The sequence below is a fragment of the Eleutherodactylus coqui genome, chromosome 12 (assembly GCF_035609145.1).
Source record: "Eleutherodactylus coqui strain aEleCoq1 chromosome 12, aEleCoq1.hap1, whole genome shotgun sequence".
NCBI lineage: Eukaryota > Metazoa > Chordata > Amphibia > Anura > Eleutherodactylidae > Eleutherodactylus > Eleutherodactylus coqui.
The window spans coordinates 127,823,656-127,841,252 of NC_089848.1; the positions used below are offsets into that span (position 1 = coordinate 127,823,656).

The window sequence follows — 17,597 nt, forward strand, 5'->3', positions numbered from 1 at the left end:
CATAATAAAAGCAATCAAATGATCGCTAGTTCAAGTACCTTATGGGGACAACATTTTTATTAAATCTTTTTTTGAAGAGGTTTTTTTTTAACATTAACCCCCCTCCCCCCATATTTGGTATCATCGTGTATGTAAAAGTCTGAACTATTAATACAGCACAAGTTTTATCGCACACGGTGAAGGCAGAAAAAAATGGATGGAATGCAAGAACTGTATTTTTTTTCTTTCCCGGCAACTAAAAAATTGTAATAAGTAATCAAAAAGATGTTTGCACCCCAAAATACTCCTAATAAAAATGTTTTTCCGTACATTGTATGATACATTACGTGGTACCATTAAAAAATACAACTCGTCCGACAAAAAACAAACCTCATACGGCTGCGTGAATGGAAAAATGAAAAAGTTATGGCTCTTGGAAGGCTGGGAGGAAAAAACAAAAATAAAAAAATGACAAATCTCCAGGCCTGAAGTGGTTAAGAGGCTTCCTCTGTCAGCCAGAGTATAGAGGGGCTCCGGAGACCCCCGTGCTGGTGACTGTTTTGGCTGATGGATAACTTTGGGAGTAGTCGCTGCGAGGCTGCCCTAGTTTTGTCCTGGGCCCTCCGCGCCGTCGCTGACTGTCGCTCCTTGTGATGTAGGACGTCTGACTGCGGCTCGTTTAGGGTTTCATGTTGGACAGTTGCTTCTTGTGGTTTAGTTGACAAGCTCATAAGTACAATAATTCTGTTCTCTCAGCTTACCACCTTTTAATGCTATTTAGCAGTAACTTCTGCAGTCGCCTCACTATTTGGCGCAGCTTTGTTCTGCTGGTAATGGGCGTTTTCCGAGATTACAAAAAAAAATATGGACCGGAAAAGAGTTAAAGGGGTTGTACTGAAAACAACGCTTATGACCTAACTACCGGATAGGTGATAGTTGTGATTGTTGGGGGTCTCACCGTTGACAGAGCCACCGGGAATGGAGTTAACGTGTCCCCCTCGTCTCGTCACTCAGCCGTCAGATTGAACAGAGCGTCGGTCACATATGTGCGGCACCACTTCATTAAATTCATGGGCTCATGACAATAGCCTAGGACAAGTGTGGCAGGAGTCCCCCAGTAAGGAGGACTGGGGACAAAGGACCCTCGCTCTTGGGATCGGTGGGGTCTTGGTGGTGAGACCCCCACCGATCTGACTTTCATCACCTATCCAGTCGGTTTTGGTAAGAAACACATTTACAAGGGTTTTCTGGGCAAAAACTATTATCTTCCGGGTAGGACCTCAGTGGTTAATCTCTGGGTAGCTGCCGCCTGGGATCCCTGCCAGTCAGCTGCCTGGTCCATTGTTAGTGCAGCATGGTCGGATGTTAACATCGGTGCCATGGCCACCTTCACTCTCATTAAGCTCAATGGGAGCTGAAGCCTATTCCACTTCTGACCCCGGTGTCGGAGCCTGAAGGGCTGGAGGTGTAATAGCCGGCTTCATCTCCCGTTGGTTTCAGTCGGGGTAAAGCCCTCTATGGCACTTCCACTCCCATCTCTGATGACCACGGTCGGCTCTGCTGCACTGACAGCTTGACGGGCGATCAGCTGATCTCTGGGGATCCTGAGCAACGGGTCCCCGGGAATGAACTATTATTGACCTATGCTGAGGATTGTTGTTAGTGGTTTTGTCGTTTACCACCCTCAGCGACCCTACAGGTGAGCTCACTCCATGTTTTTTGGTTTTGCTTCTTTCAGTTGTGTGATATCCATGCCAGTATCCGCTCTGACAGTATCGGCCATCGTGTTCTTTGGCGCCGGGTCTTCTTTTGCCGCTGATCTGTCCAAGCATGATAGATTTTCTCGCGACTCTGCTTGCATTACATGGCCAAAATACGTGAGCCTGAGCCCGGCCAGCTTGTCCTCCAGTGATCTATCGGGTCTTAGGTCATCAATAACTTCTGCATGGAAAAACCCCTTTAAGCCATACTCATTGGTCAGAGATGGAGCAGGAACCCTGTTTTTCTCTCCTCCAGTCCTGGAGAAAGCTGCAGAGGTCATGTGCCATTCATTGTACATGTGACCATGCAACCAATCACAGGCTTCAAAGGTCACATGCCATTAATGGCTGTATGGCCACTGAAGCCTGTGATTGGCTGAGTGGTCACATGTACAGTGAAGTGTGTATGCCCACTGCTGCTTGTTCCGGAGCCAAGACAACCGAAGAGGCTGCTCTCGACCAGGAGGGGCAAGAAACACGTCTGACTCGTCAGTATGGCCTATCTTTATTAACCCATTACTTCCCCTTTTAGTTGGTTGACATTTCATATTTGGCCCTTCCACCTTGTCTGCACAAGATAAACTGGTCTCCTTCATGTACCTCTGCCTTCTGCAGGAGCGATGGGTATCTGCATAGACTATGCCAGCAAGGTGGGAATGAAGCCCTTGTGCATTGCTGTATACGTCTGTGTACAGAACAGTGACCGGACGTATCCAAGGGCGACCAAGAGTTAGTTCTAAAACAAAATCAGTAGAAGACAACCTGAAAGGTGCCGGTGACACATCTTTAGGCTTCTTGGCTCTTGGGATTTGTTGCTGTTTCACCAGAACAGAGTATTTTAACTAATAAAAACAAGGTGCGGCTAAATAGTGTGCCCTCCGTGCTACAGGATCCAAGACGGGTCTGGGGGATTCAGAGGATCCCATTTTTATTTTTTTTTTGCAGCCAGACTGAATAGCAACAATTTAACTATTTTCCCAACAGAACTATGACCGTGGTGGGAGCAGCGCCTTATGGGGGCTGTCCAGTTGTAAACTATTTCAGCAGGATAGGTCATCAATAGTAGATTGCCAAGGACCCCTGCCAATCAGCTGGTTGCTGGGTCGGTGTGCTCATACAGTAAACTGATTTCTGCAGGAAGTGTAAAGTACCGTTCTCACTGCAGTGGCCAGGTTTGGTATTACAGACAAAGGTCCCACTAAATGAATGGAAACTTGGCCTGCAATACCAGGCCTGGCCACTGCAGCGGGAACAGAGCTGTCTGCTTCCTGCAGAAATCACATGGACCCAACAAACACCTGATCAGTGGAGGTCCCTGTTGGCAGACCCCTGCCGATCTACCAATTATTGATGGCCATACTGCTGAAGGGACATCAGTAGTTTACAGTTGGACAACCCCTTTAATGTTCTGTAGTTGTACGTAGTTTTCTTGTCTGCGTATTATATGTAAAGTTTATACCAGGACTTGTATTATTACACAAGAAGGAATGCTGAGCAGATGTGATCATTGTCTCTGCTGTACTGATGTAGCCCGGGGGGCTGCACACGGGTGTGAAAATGCCCTTAAGGCCCCTTTTACAAAGCATGATTATCACGCGGTTGGATCAGGCGGTTTGCTCGACCATTGTGCAGTGTAAACACATACAGTGAAAGAAAAACGCTGATCGGATCTTTCGTGCGGACCCTAATTTGATCGTTGGGGACCCTTCACACGGGCATCATGTGCGTAATGTGCAGTGAATAGAGCCCATTTACTTCAATGCGTTCTGTCATATATGCGTATTTTCCTGCATATTATGCTCCAAAATAGACAATTGAAGTCAGTTGAGCTGCCTGAATACACAGTGATTACGCGGTAAACCTCTGGATTGGTGCATCTAAACAATGGGCCCCGCCGCTAATGTAATTTAAATAAAATATGTTTTATACACTTCTTATTCAGACGCAAAAACATTCAGAAGGGCCCAAATAGGCAGGAACATGGGATTTGTGATCGCGTACATATGCAGCATCCGTGTAAAGGAGGCCTCAGTCCGCTGCTGCATCGGCCGTGTGAACAGGCAGTCGTTCATCTATGGAGGACTGCCTGTTTCTGATGCATGGAGGCCGGCGCGCCGTTCCACCTCCACTCACTGAGCGATCATCGCTCCTAAATCACAGTCGTCCGTGTAAAAAGGCCTTTAAGAAATGTACAACATCCACAAACTCCTGACCCCTGACCCCCTACATTGGCTTGTGGACATACAAAGGGGCCCGACTGCCCCCTGTACGCAAGACATCATTGGTGGAGGACAAGATCCGTCAGTATAACCTGAACGGGCAGCGGAGTCTTCTAGAACAACCTTCCCAAACTCCTGACCCGCGACATTAGCTTGTGGACATACAAAGGGGCTCGGCTGCCCCCTGTACACAACAGATCATCGGCGGAGGATAAGATCCATCAGTATAACCTGAAGGGCAGCGGAACTTTCCATTCAAGCCAGTCTTCTCTGCCTTCCTAAAAAATCCTGGCGCCTCATGAATTCTGCCCGTCGCCGCGGCCGATTCCTCCTGTTCTATTTATGTTCCAGCTCATAGCGGAGCGTGATTGCCTCTGATATTCCCGTCCTATAAGTGCGCTCCCTCGGCTTGTGCGTCCCCTGATTTTCTGTCAGCGGTGTATTTAAATTGCCTGCTTTTCTCGTGGAAGCTTAGAACTGGCAGCCGGCAGAACGGGCGCCGCTGATGTACCGCGGACATTTACATTCCCCGCAGACGTTGTCACCCTCCGGATTGTTAATAGTAAACTCTGCTGCGTAACCTCTGTCCCGTATACATATGTATGAAGCGCATTATAATAGATGGAGCGCCGCTTTAAAGGCAAGGGCTATTGAATAAATGAGGCCCCGAGGAGCGGCGGCCGCCTCTGTTTTATCTTTCTTGGCTTCTCGTCATGATTGTTAGTGTCACTTTTTTATTTTTTTGTTTTACTTGTCATTCCTTTTTTTTTTTTTTTATAACTAATTAAACCCGGATAGAGAAACATATAACGTTTTTCAATAACGTTTTCCTTTTCCGATTTGTAACATTTTTTTATTCTGTTGTCCGTACATGACTATGGGGGCGGCCATCTTGCCTGAGCTGCTTTTAGAAATCTACTTTACAGTAGCTTCGTGGGCCATTCACACAACAGACAGGAGGGGAGCCATTGACTTGTATGGGAGACTGTTCCAGGCACTCTGTGACCTGCAGGGGTTATTCTGTAGGTAGGGGAGGAGATGGTCACAGCGATCATCGCTCGGTGAATGGAGGCGGAGCCGCCGGAGATCATTCCAACCGCCCCCTTCTATTCACAGTAAATGGGCCGTCGTTCAAGGATGAAAAGTTTTTTTTCAAAAATATATGGATTGTGATTGAAAATTTTAAAAAATCACCCAAAATTTTAAAAAAAATTGTTTAACACAAAAACGTGAACACACTTTTTATTCTGTACGGCAAACGCTGTTATTAAAAAAAAAAAAAAAAAAAAAAAAAAGAGAAGCCAAAATACTTTTTCCTGTTATTTTGCCTCCCCAAAAAATAAAAGTGATCAAAAAAAGCAGTTTGTACACCAAAATGATACCAATGAAAACTATAGCTCATCGCACAAAAGACAAACCCTCACGGAGCTCCGGCCATGGAAAAATAAAAACATTATGGCTTCTGGAAAGGGAAGACGAACCCCCCCCCCCAAAAAATAGTCGCACCCTTAACTCCAAAATAGGTCACGTCCTCAAGGGGTTAAACTGCGGGGTAGACTCTTTTTAAGAGGAAGATTCAAGGGATGGTAGAGGGGAATCTCTCTAAAAGACCATCTTTAAGAAGACCCCCCCCCCCTCTCCAGACCAGACTTCCTCTCACAGATTTTCAATCCCACCATATATTCTGCCTATTGGCCTCTTCTCTGAGAAGACCACCCACGTACAAGACCACATTTGAAAGCACTATTTTTGGGTGGTCTCATAGGGGTGTTTCCTGAATTGACATCGCCTCTCCATAGGATACGATATAAATGTCCGATTGGAGGGCGTCGATATTGGGGGCAGCTGGTTGGAAGAACAGCTTGTCTGAACTTGGCTTTGGAAGGGCAGGAGAGGTCTATGAGGTCTACGAAGGCGTTGTGGATGTCTGACTGCCAGGACCCCTACTGAGAATGGGCATCATGGAGGACCCCCATGAATGGAGGTGGCACACGCACCCCGCCACTCCACGCACTTGTACTCAGTCATTTCTGATAGTCCTATAGAAATGACTGGAGAGGTGGTGCGCGTGTCTGACCCCCAAAAGCTTCTATCTGCTACTCCTGACTACAGTCGTGGGCTCTTGGCTTCGGAGGTTCTTGTTTTCGTGCTACAAACAAAAAAAATAAAACCCCTGCACTTTGCTCTAAACTGTCTACTAGTGTTTAGGGTTCCCGCAGGCGGTCCGTGCGCATGTCTCACCTCCAGTTACTGGTCTGCCCCTCAACTTACCATTGTTTTAAGTTACGTAGAGACGGGCAATTAGCAGTTAAATGCGCATGCTACCCGAGGCTGGGACAGGTTTTCTCTTAAAGGGATATTCCCATCTTGGTGGCTCATCATGGAGAGAATATGGCTCTGAACTCCAAGTGGGCTTCACTTTACGGTTTCTTTGCTACACTTTGTAGCTCCATTGAAGTGATGGATGTTACAAGGTGTAAGGCTGCCCACTTGGCTGTTTCCACGGTTGGTCTGGGGGTGGTCGGACACCCTACTGAAGATCGATGAGGGTTCCAGATGCAGGACCCTGATCAGTCAGGTTTTTATGGCATATTTGGTGGTTATCCCTTTAAGCACATGCTTTCAGCCAATCGTCTTCTGATCGTGGGTGCTGTTCACGTGTGCTATTTCTTTCTGGGCAGAACAATAGAATCATTGTCGTACCATGCCAGCTGGAAGCACGGGCTCATTAGAGGGGTTGTCTGTTGATGACCTATCCTCAGGATGCGTCATAGCTAATCGACGGAGGTCTGCTGCTGGGGATCCCAGCTGATCACTGGGCTGCTGTCAGTGTGGACCGAGCTGGAAGCGGACAGCACTGTCCGTATCGCAGTGGTCCGGTTTGGTACTGCAATATGGGCAGTGCTGTCAATGCGGACAGCAGGCCCAGGGATCAGTTACTGAGTGGCGGACCACCACTGATCCTCTGTTGATGACCTTAAGGATATGTTTTCAACAGTAAAAGTCCCAGACAACTTATAGAAAGCCAGCGAAAGCGAAAACGATTACTTATCAATGTGTCACACATCGTAAATCCCACTTAAGAGGAAAAAAAGTCCCTGGAAGCTCCTGCGTCCTTCTTCATTGCCAATTCCTCAGTTTCTCAGTGTCTCATTTCATTAAGTGGTGTTTGATGAGAACCGCCAATGTCCATAAACCACCCAAAAGTAACACCTCACAGAAATGGCGCACAGCTTTATTATCCATCCACAAGAACGGAAGGGACAAACCCGCCCCTAAATGCATTGAGCGGAGCGCTAGGTCGCCAATCTGTTAGTAGCAGTGGGTTTGGCCCTTTAGGCTGCCCATGCTCAGATGGCCAGTTGTCGCCCCACCTATAACAAGTCGTGGACCTCCGGCGACCGTCCCATGGAGCACCAGCCCCCCCCCCCCCCATCCGGCTGAGCCAACCATTGGTCTGTATGGGGCCGCTGGTGGAAACAACTCGACGGCGCTGGAGGTGTTTGGGTGGCTGAAGGGTCACCTACCTCCTGTTCTCAGAATAGAAGTCATACATTTAGAGTATCTTTAGGTCTTTATTGATTTTTAGCAATACCGTTTCAGCCGTCTTTGGACAGATCTGTATATTGTGCTTACTGCAGTTGCAGTGTAGTAACACGTGTATCCGGCCGGGGGGCAGTACTGAACCTCTTGGGCTCCATTCACATCTGTCTTCAGTTTTCTATTGTCCTGTTCCGTTATGGGGACAGAAAAACGGAAAACCCAATCCATCCTATCTGCGGCTGGACGGACCCCATTGGCTATAATGAGTTCCATCCGGTGTCCGTCGTACGCTGCTGCTGTGTTTCATCCAGGATTTGGGGGCAGATCTGGATGGGAGACCCCAAAAGAATCGCCGCCGCAGACATAAGACCTGTTCGGAGCCTGTCGCTGACGGCCATTAAATACAGGATGGGATAGTGCGGCATCTCGTGGTGAAACGCTGGCCGGATACGGAGTGGACCCCGATGGAATCTATGCACGCGCCACGGGGAAGATCCATCGCAAACCGCACGTGTGGGTTTGGGTGCGGATTTCACTTCGGAATGAACTCATTACACCAAATGAATTGCGCTGTGGAAACCCGCGACATTTCGACCACATTGCAGCGTGCCGTATTCGTTAACACCCGCCGTACGACTCTTTGCTGCTGCGGATGTTCCCGCGGTACGTGGACGGGGTTGGTTACACTGCAGCGTGAAATCCTCAGTGTATCCGAGATGTGCGGAGCCGCCATCGTAGTCGCTTCCGTCCGTTCTGTCTTAAGACTGATCCATCCTGCCAGCAAGTTCCGTTTCACAATGGATGTCACAATCCGTGGCGCCAATGTGGAGGACGCCGGAGCCACGAGTGCACCGCTGTATTTTGACTCCGTTTTTGCGTCTGTAATACGGAAGTGCGTCTCGGCCGGAGTGCGAATCTCCTGACCAGAACTCCAAGCAGTATAGCAATACTATGATGTTCGGAGTTCGGGTCAGGAGCCCCGCGGTCAGGCCGCAACGCACTTCCATGTTCAGTGCTAATGTGCGCGCGTTTAGTGCACTTTTGGCACACATGCATTTTATGTGAATCTTACGTTTTTCACGCACGCGGCAAAAAAAAATGCAAAAAGGAGGAATTGATGTTACTATTTTTTTACCTTTGCGTTATGCATAAAGCGCGCAGTGAATATGCACAGAACCGCGTATTTCCTGCGTTTTTACTTGATCCCATAGACTTCGCTGGGCAAGTTCGTCCAAAGTACCACATGCTGCAATTTTTTTTCTACGCACATAAAAAATGGTCACCGCAGTGGGGTTTACACCGTCTGTATTAAGGCCGTAAAAAATACGGATGTAATGCAGACAGAAACCGCGGCGGTGTGAACGCGGCCCGAGGAGAAGACCTTTGTTCTTGTGTAGGAGGTGAAGGCATTCCTTCGCAGGCGCCCCTCCCCCGCTACCTGACTGCACCCCTCTGGCAGGGAGAGGGCTGCTTTGTTTTGCTGTGTGCTGGGCCCGGCAGGGAGGTGCGAGAGCTGCGGACTCCTCCCTGCACAGCCGCACTGTGTTTGTCAGGCTCCTCTGGCACTGCACACTTTTTCTCAGGTGACCAGGAAGGATTCCCATGTCTTGTCCTGTAGATCCCCCATACATGAGAGTGCCACGTTGGGGTAGCGTGCCCAGGGGGCGCCGTGCGGGAGGGGTACTAACAGGGCGCCGGTGTGTCTCGTGCTGTAGTGGGTTGCAGGTGTGTCGGCAGCGACGGGGCGGTTGGGAACGTCATCCATCCACTAACTTTGTGTGTTCATCCACAGCTTGTTACGGCATAGTGCAAGTGCCGACCGGGCCCTGGTTTTGTAGAAAATGCGAATCCCAGGAAAGAGCGGCCAGAGTGGTGAGTCAGTCTATGTCTGCTGCGCAGTTCATGTTCGGATGTGTTACCGTTCTGAGGCTTGTACATGCAGGCGCTTCACGTGTCGACAACATGATAGACAGAGGGGCGAGCTGTCAGAACTAATATCTCCACGTGTCCCGTCACGGGGGTCAGCAACGGGTTTTACTGGATCCCGAGCGGCGGGGGGCTGCAGGGTGGCAGAAAGTACTGGGAATCACAGACTTTCCTGAGATTCCAGATATGCTAGAACTTCCTAATCCAGCCCTGGATGGACGGAGCCGCGCACGTGGACTCGCGCCTCATTGCTGCTTTTCCTGTTTGGTTGCATTGCAAACTGGAATTGAAATGCATTTTTGGGGGGGGTTTGTCCCACTTAATTTACACAACATGCCGGGCACTTTGACTCCTCTCTCGCTCGGTGCAGTAAGGCCAGTCTCACATGAGCGGGTTTGAATTGCGGGGTCTGCGATCGTCACCCCTGCGGACGATCCGCGGTATTCCGCAATTAGTAAAACAGTATAACATTCGCATGTCGGCTCACATGAACGGACAGCGACTGCGAGTTCTGCTCGCGGAAATAAAATCTCAGCATATTCTCTTGGGGATTCCGCACAGACTGCTTCCATTGGAGTCAATAAAAGCCGCTCGACCTGCGACCCATTGAGATTGCAGATAGGTCGCGGGTACTTATGTCATTGCCTAGCGACGGCGCGGGAAAAACAGAGATTTGAAGAAAAAAATCTGTAGTACGCATGACCAACGGCAGACTGTGACAGTCATCCGCAATACAGAAGATGAAGAAGGAAGACGGGTGCGCAGGGTCACCAGCCGCGGTCTGGGCCAGATTCTGCTGCGGGCTCTTGCATGCGGAGTCCGACCTGTCCTTGTGAGATCGGCCTACGTGCTCCGCATCTAGTACACGTCGCCCCATATATGACCAACTGCTGGACGGAGCAAGTCGGTCTCTGTTGTCCTCAGCATAAAAAAGCTGCACAACAGGTTCCCTTTAAGACAATGGGCAGAGGACTTTAATGTGCAGAAGTATTCACCCCCTGAAAGTCAATACCTTGTGGTGCCGCCGTTGGTAGTAGTTACAGATGCAGATCTCTGGGGGTCTCGATTAGCTCAGCACATCTGCACAGGGGGGTTTTTGGCTTTCACATATTAAGTCCTGCCATAGACAAGGCTTAATATGTTTGGATACATGGCAACCTGCGGGCCTTCACTGGGCTAGGCCCAACCACCAGCAGTTTAATTGGGGGGTGATGGTGAGTCGGAGGCAGCCCCCGCTTCCTCTGGGTGACAGATCACATGCAACAGTCAGGATTGACCGCGCATGTAAGCTGTCAAACAGCCACGAAAGTTGCTGGTTACCATCATGGCAGTTGTTAGCTGTCAGAAACTGCCAGCAGCGGCTGTACCTCTCTGACGTACCTGTACTTCACAAGGGGGAGGAGTTAAGTCACTGTTACAAGAAGGTGTTACTTTTGTTCCTTCCTTTAATGAGGTCTGCTCTGGGCTCTTTTTGTTAAAGCGGCTCTTTTATGATGCATTAACCACCAGGTCTTCTGCTTCTAATCCATAGCGCTCAGCTGATGACAAATGTTGAGTTTCCCTACAACACCACTATAGGGGGTATTAAAGGGCAACTTTCATGTCTGATCCCCCTCCCCAGTCGCACACTGCAGATCTCTGTGCATTCCGGCCACTTTTCTGCAATGCAGCCGCCTGTCTGATGCATATCAGGCACCAACTTGATGCTGAGATTGTTTTTACTTTCAGTTTCACATCAATCTCATGATCCATTAGCACAGCATTAGCTAGAAGATGTACAATTTCTGTCTGCTGGGGGGAAATTAATTATCATTATATTCTACATTAACCTAATTACGCTACAGCTGTGATCTCTATTATACCTCTGTGACGGGAGCCGTGTGATCATCATCAGTAACTGTGATAGGACTGTCTGTGTCCACCTTCTGTGGTTGACCCATGTAGCAGCAAGAACAGACTGAGAAACTGACTAGAAACTGAACTACTAACCCCAAGTAGATCTGAGCGGGTCAGAACTGAGATCACATGACCATCTGAGGAGGACGGGAGTCTTGGACAAAAAGGAATAACCAAGATAACACTAGCAGACTTGTATATACTGGGGGGAATGGCTGCATAATGACTGCAAAAACTGACCTGCGGTGCGTAATTCAATTCTACAGCATGTCAGTTTTTTTGTTGTTTTTGCTTTGGCCTCTCTCCTGTCTATGGGGGGGAGGGGGGAGCCGCAGCGGAATGCCGACGGCGAAATCGCTCCAAAACCCATGGCGAAAGGCCGCGAGTTTTGAAGCTGTGCTTATCCCGTGGAAATCTCATGTTTTTTCGGTGCGGTCATTCCGTAAGATTTCCGTCCCGTGTGACCCCGGCCTAAATGATCCTCCATTGTTTCATGGTCCTGTGTAAATACAACGTGTGACGCCCTTTTAAATACATTAAAGGGGTTGTCCCATCTCGGCTAGTTACCTGCAGAATAGGGGATAACTTACCGATCGGTGGGAGTCCAACCACAAGACCTCCCACCGATCGAAGAGTCTAACTCCAGTATGCCCTGAAGTACTGGCAATGGCGGCCGCCTCCTCCATCCACTTCTAGAGGACCACCAGGGACATCGCACTTAATGATGTGGCCCCCTTTTCTTGGTTTCTTCTCCTACTTCCTGTCTATGTCGCTGCCGGAGGGTCGTTGTTGTTTGCAGGACAAATTATGGTTTTCAATGGTAACTTTTAATGTACTGAAAGCTTTAAAGATTTCTAAGTAAAGTGGAATGGAGAAAAAACCCAATTCTGCCATCTTTTGGGGGTCTTGTTTTTACAGCGTACATACTGTGGCAAAAATGGCATCATTCTTCTCTGTGGGGTCGGTACGATTGTTTATACATAGTAACATGGCATGTAAGGCCGAAAAAGCCCCATGTCCATGCAGTTTAGCCTATTATGTTGATCCAGAGGAAGGCAACTCCCCCCCCCTCCCCCATGAGGTAGAAGCCAATGTGCCTGCAGGTGGGAGAAAAATATATCGTATCGCTGAACATATGATTTTCACGCATGTGAAATTTAAAAATCGCGAGAAACTGGCGTGTGCACGCTGGTGTGATAGGAAAGAACGGGTGAGCCTTCTGCGGAACACGCTGCAACTTTTGCATACCGTGACATCACTGCGAGAGAAAAATGCCGCATGTACGTAAATACACTTATTGCAAATAACGGGTTGTATTTCCGTGAGAGTCTTGGCGTCTCGCAACGCACAAAACGCACATGAGAATATCGTCCATGTGAATACGACCTAATCATTAGATCTGTGGTTGACGGGAGAAGCTGTACGTGTAAGAAAGGCGGCCGGGAGGGAAGCGTCTCGCAGGACGCGGCGGGTCCGTCCGGCCCAGTGAATATTAATGGCTGTTTTTACATTTCATGCTTGTTTGTAAACCTCATGTCGCAGTCCTGCATTTGTGTTTCTCCATTACATAATGCGGCTTTATTGTCTGGCCTCCAGCAGTGTTGGGACAGTAGTAACAACCTATTAGAAAGCTCGGAATAAGAAGAGAAGCGGCGCCTCGGGAACGTGATTAAAACGGCGCAGTCTGCTCACAAGATCATGCACAGACCTTCCTAATACCTCGTTGCCCCGGCCTTCTCCCCGGGGGCTCCGATCCTCCAACCACAAAGTTATTCTTGCTTTTTGCTGTTTTTCCGGTTGAGTGTATAGGATAGATGCGGATCCTGATTTCTGGACAACTTGCCATAAAATGTTTCCATCTTTGTAGCATTCGATCCTGACTGTCTTTAGGGAGAAAAATATCCAGTGGGAGGCATGTGGAGGTGGTGGCACCTATCGGGGGTGGCGGTGGCACCTATCGGGGGTGGCGGCGGCACCTATCGGGGGTGGCGGTGTATAGGGCGCTGCCGATCAGAACCACTTAAAGGGGTATTCTGGACATAGGATGTTTTTTCATATTCCCACTGATCCCAAGAACATAGTTGGGGCCGACCGTTTGCACATTCCTTGGAGCAGCAATCATACAGCTCAGAGCCGCTTCATTCATTTTCAATGGAACTGTCAGAAATAGTGGAGTACAAAGTGCTCAGTTATTCCTGTGAGCCCCATCGAAATGTACCGAGCGGCATCTGTGCATGAACTGCCAACGGTCTGTTCAATGATGGCCCTGCAGGTGGGAGAGGCCGCCTGGAAGTGTGGAGGAATGTGGAAACGGGACCCCTGCTCTTGGGATTAGTGGGGTTCCTAGTGGACAGACCCCCACCAATCTATCAATTTTCACCCATCCAGTGGATGGGTAAAAACTTGATAAAACCGGTCTATCCGTGGAATACCCCCTTAAAGGGGTTGGCCTCTCCTCAGGATAGGTTATCATTAGTAGATTGGCAGCTATCCACCACCAATGCTGATCAGCTGTTCGTCGGGCTGGCGCTCTTGTCCACTCAGCCGATTTTGGCAGGAAGCATATATCGCCGTTCCGGGTCCTATTCGTCAGCGTGCCGGACAATAGAACCCCTCCGATCCTGTATTGGTCACCTATCTGATCCTCTATTGATGACCTATCCTGTGACTGGATGGGTGCCCAACTTGCTGGAAACGGCTGACACCCGCTGCCAACGGCCGCTGTCAGCACGGGACTAGTTTGCCTCCGAATGGAAGCAAAGTAGTTTCTATTCCCTATCAGCAATGAGTAATTGATAGTAGAAAGTTTCCCAACTTCTCGCTGATACCGTGTTGGCAGGCCAGAAAGCCGCGGCGCGTATCGCAGTGCGATAGGTACATATGATATGTCTAAAGGTCGGACGTCACATGTCTAATCCTTGTTTCTACATCTTTTCTTTCCCCAGAGATGTGAATTGTGTCCTCATAAGGATGGAGCGTTAAAGCGTACGGACAATGGAGGTAAGTTAAAGTGGCTGTCATGTCGTTCAGGGGCAGTTTGTTCATACATCATTAAAGGGGTTGTACCAAAGTGACAAGTTATCCCCCCATCTATTCCTGCACCCTGCCTGTCACTGCGGGGGTCACTCCTCCGTGTGAAGGGAGCGCTGGCCGACCATGCACTATCAGCGCTCCATTCATTCCTGTGGGGTGTCGCTCGGGTATCTCGACATTCCCATTGAAGATGGATAGAGTGCTAGTGTGACCAGCGCTTCATTCAGTCGTCTTCTCCCTGCTGGGGGGTTGCAGTAAGTCTGCGGTGAGGAGGACGGGGACACGGGACCTCCATTCTCGATCAGCGGGGTCTCAGTGGTGGGACCCCCACCGATCAGCAGGTTACCCCCTATCTTGTGGATAGGAGATAATTTGTAAGTTTGATACAACCCATTTAAAGGGATGGTCTAGATTTGTCCTTATGATAAGCTACGCATTTTAGATTGGATTGCAGGGCTCCGCCTCTTGGCGCTGCTGCCTCTACATTGTATACGTGGCTCCCTACTGCACGTCACCATCGTCTTCGCCGTCTCTGTGTTCGGTATTGCAGTGTTGTCCCATTCAAGTGACTAGACTTGGGTTGTAATTCTTAGACGTTGCTGGGAATGGCGCTGTGTAGCAAAACTGCATGTGGGTGTGGCTGGTTATGGCGGAGAGAGGGCGGAGCCCTAGTGATTAGAGACGGGTATCATGAATACATCCTCGGTATGTAGCGCTGGAGAATCGGGACCGGTGTGCGGCTCTGGTCGGCTGTTTCACTTATTCTGCATCCACACGGGCCATTTTGGTCATTAGAATAAACTGACCTTTTTTCCGTGCGTCTTTCTTGCTATTTTCGTGTTTTTTTCTCTTCTCTACCCTTCCTGTTTTTTGTTTTTTTTCTTCATGTGGTCCCCATAGTAACCTGCGTTAAAACAACATTGCACTCGCGTGGCGTTCCCTTGCGAGTTGAGGCCATCTTGGAACTGGACATAACTCGCACGGGAAAATAACCTTTGTGAACACAACTCGCGGGTCTCATTCACATCAGCATTTTGGTTCCCATTTTCCTGCTCTGTTGTGGGGATCAGAAAAGCAGAAACCGCTTGCCAAGCTAATCCGTGTAATGATGGCACTAGACTGTGCGAACGGACCCCCATTAATTGTAACGGGGTCCATTCTGTCTGTTTGTCTGTCCAGCATTTTACAGGACACAGTAGCGCCGCATGCAGCGCTATTCTCACCTGCATTTTAAAGGGGTCGTATCACAGGAGAGGGATAACTTGCTGATCATGAGGGTCTCTCCACCGATCCCGAGAATGGGGGTCCTTTATCCCTTTAACCCCCGCAGTGAGGAGGAGACTGAATGGGGCGCTGGTGACACAGGCTCGCCGCGCTATTCATTTTCCATTGGACTGCAGAGATGGGCAAGTGGCAAACATTCGGGTAGTTCCGTCAGCCCCATCTGCCCCATTGAAGTGAATGGACCGGCGGCCATGCGTGCTGAGCCAGCACTGCGTTCATTCTAAGGTCAGTGTGAGGAATGAAGTGACCCCCACAGTAACGTAACGGAATAATCACCGCATGTCCCGCTCCGGCCGATTTCATCCATCGCAGTCGCCGATTCAAGTCAATGAGTGCAACGTAAAAAGGAACGCGCAAGAATGACAGCTGTGCGCACTTTTTTCACGAATTGTTAAGCAATGATGGGAAAAATTGCGCCTCCTTCCGTTTTTTTTTGTATGCAAAAAATCTGATGACAAACAAAAGTAAAAAAAAAAAAAAATGAAATGCGCCCGGACGTCACACGGACGCACATGGATTACAATCCGTTCATTTTTGGCAGCCCAAAATGGGACACGCCCATCTAAATAAGACCTTAGAGCGATCAGCTCGTTGTCATTTGCGCCATTCCGTAGTGCGTCTACATAAAGCGAGATGAAAAAGAGAAATCACGTTTTTAGCTGTAACTCCGTGACGTCGACGCCTGCGCTCAGAGATTTGGTCGCACTCGGGGATAAACGTGGAGACGGCGCGCCATCCGTATGTGAAGAGGAACGCATGTCTGTAATGTCGGCTGCTTGCTGTGATTCACTTTAAAGAAAGCGGCTTTTTTTATTTTTTTTCCCTTCCAACGCCCTCCGTGAAGCTCGCGTCCTACGTGAAAGCTCGTGAGTCTTAGACCCTCTCCAATATATGCAGGAAAAGCAGCAAACCGGGCGTGGAGGTTACCGACGTGACGAGACTAATCTTATCATCTCGCACGCTTCATAATAAGTCCGTTTACATAGTAACCAATCATCTGATATTTAAAAACGTAATTGGCGCTTGAGAGCGTTCGGGGCTTTCATCTGTGGGAGGTTATGTCATCAGTGCTGTGATCTGGGTGGCTGGACTCTGAACGTGTCAGGACGGGGTTAAGTTCTAACAGCTAGTGCGGAGTTTATTAAAGGGTCTGTCCACCGCACGGACGTCGCAATGCTCCCTGTCTGTCCCGTACATTCAGTGGGTTAAGGCCCATTTACACATAACGATTGCCGCTCAAACGTCTGGAAGTGCGCGATAATCGTCACGCCGAAACGCCAGCCGTTGTGCACTTTCTGTTCACTTTTTGTTTGTCTCTCAGCTACAGCCTGATAGTTCGCTGACTTCTCGCTGCGCATATACATAGAATATGAAGGAGAGCGATAGTCAGTGATGATCTGCTTGTCTAAACCTTCTACAAACGACTATCTCAGCTTTTCATCCACCCTGACCGGTCTCCCTTCCCCAGCATGATGCTCCACCACCAGGCTTCACTGTAGGAATGGTACGGGGCGGGTGACAAACGGCGCCTGGTTTCCACCCTGACAGTACAGAAACCATCAGATGTCACCAGGTGTAGAACTGACAACGGGGTCTGGTGGGGGGATGTCACCAGGTGTACAGCTGACAACTTGGTCTGGTGGGGGGATGTCACCAGGTGTAGAGTTGACAACTTGGTCTAGTGGAGGGATGTCACCAGGTGTAGAGCTGACAACGAGGTCTGGTGGTGGGATGTCACCAGGTGTAGAGCTGACAACTTGGTCTAGTGGAGGGATGTCACCAGGTGTAGAGCTGACAACGGGGTCTGGTGGGGGATGTCACCAGGTGTAGAGCTGACAATGGGGTCTGGTGGGGGATGTCACCAGGTGTAGAGCTGACAATGGGGTCTAGTGGAGGGATGTCACCAGGTGTAGAGCTGACAACAAGGTCTGGTGGGGGATGTCACCAGGTGTAGAGC

General features: G+C 49.3%; 1 protein-coding gene across 10 annotated transcripts in view; it reads left to right on the top strand.

Annotated features, from left to right (window-relative positions):
- Window positions 1–17,597, top strand: part of MLLT10 (MLLT10 histone lysine methyltransferase DOT1L cofactor) — a 280,838-nt gene that overhangs the window by 87,527 nt on the left and 175,714 nt on the right. For 8 of the 10 annotated variants that reach the window (XR_010787421.1, XM_066585480.1, XM_066585482.1 and 5 more), the window contains 2 exons: window positions 9,294–9,373; window positions 14,269–14,323. Coding sequence is in view for 8 of the 10 variants with exons in the window: in XM_066585480.1 (XP_066441577.1) it covers window positions 9,294–9,373; window positions 14,269–14,323 (135 nt within the window). In the remaining 2 variants the exon portion in view is untranslated. Of the gene's footprint in view, window positions 1–9,161; window positions 9,227–9,293; window positions 9,374–14,268; window positions 14,324–17,597 lie in introns of those variants that run through there. The other 2 variants (XM_066585489.1, XM_066585488.1) reach the window with 2 other exon arrangements.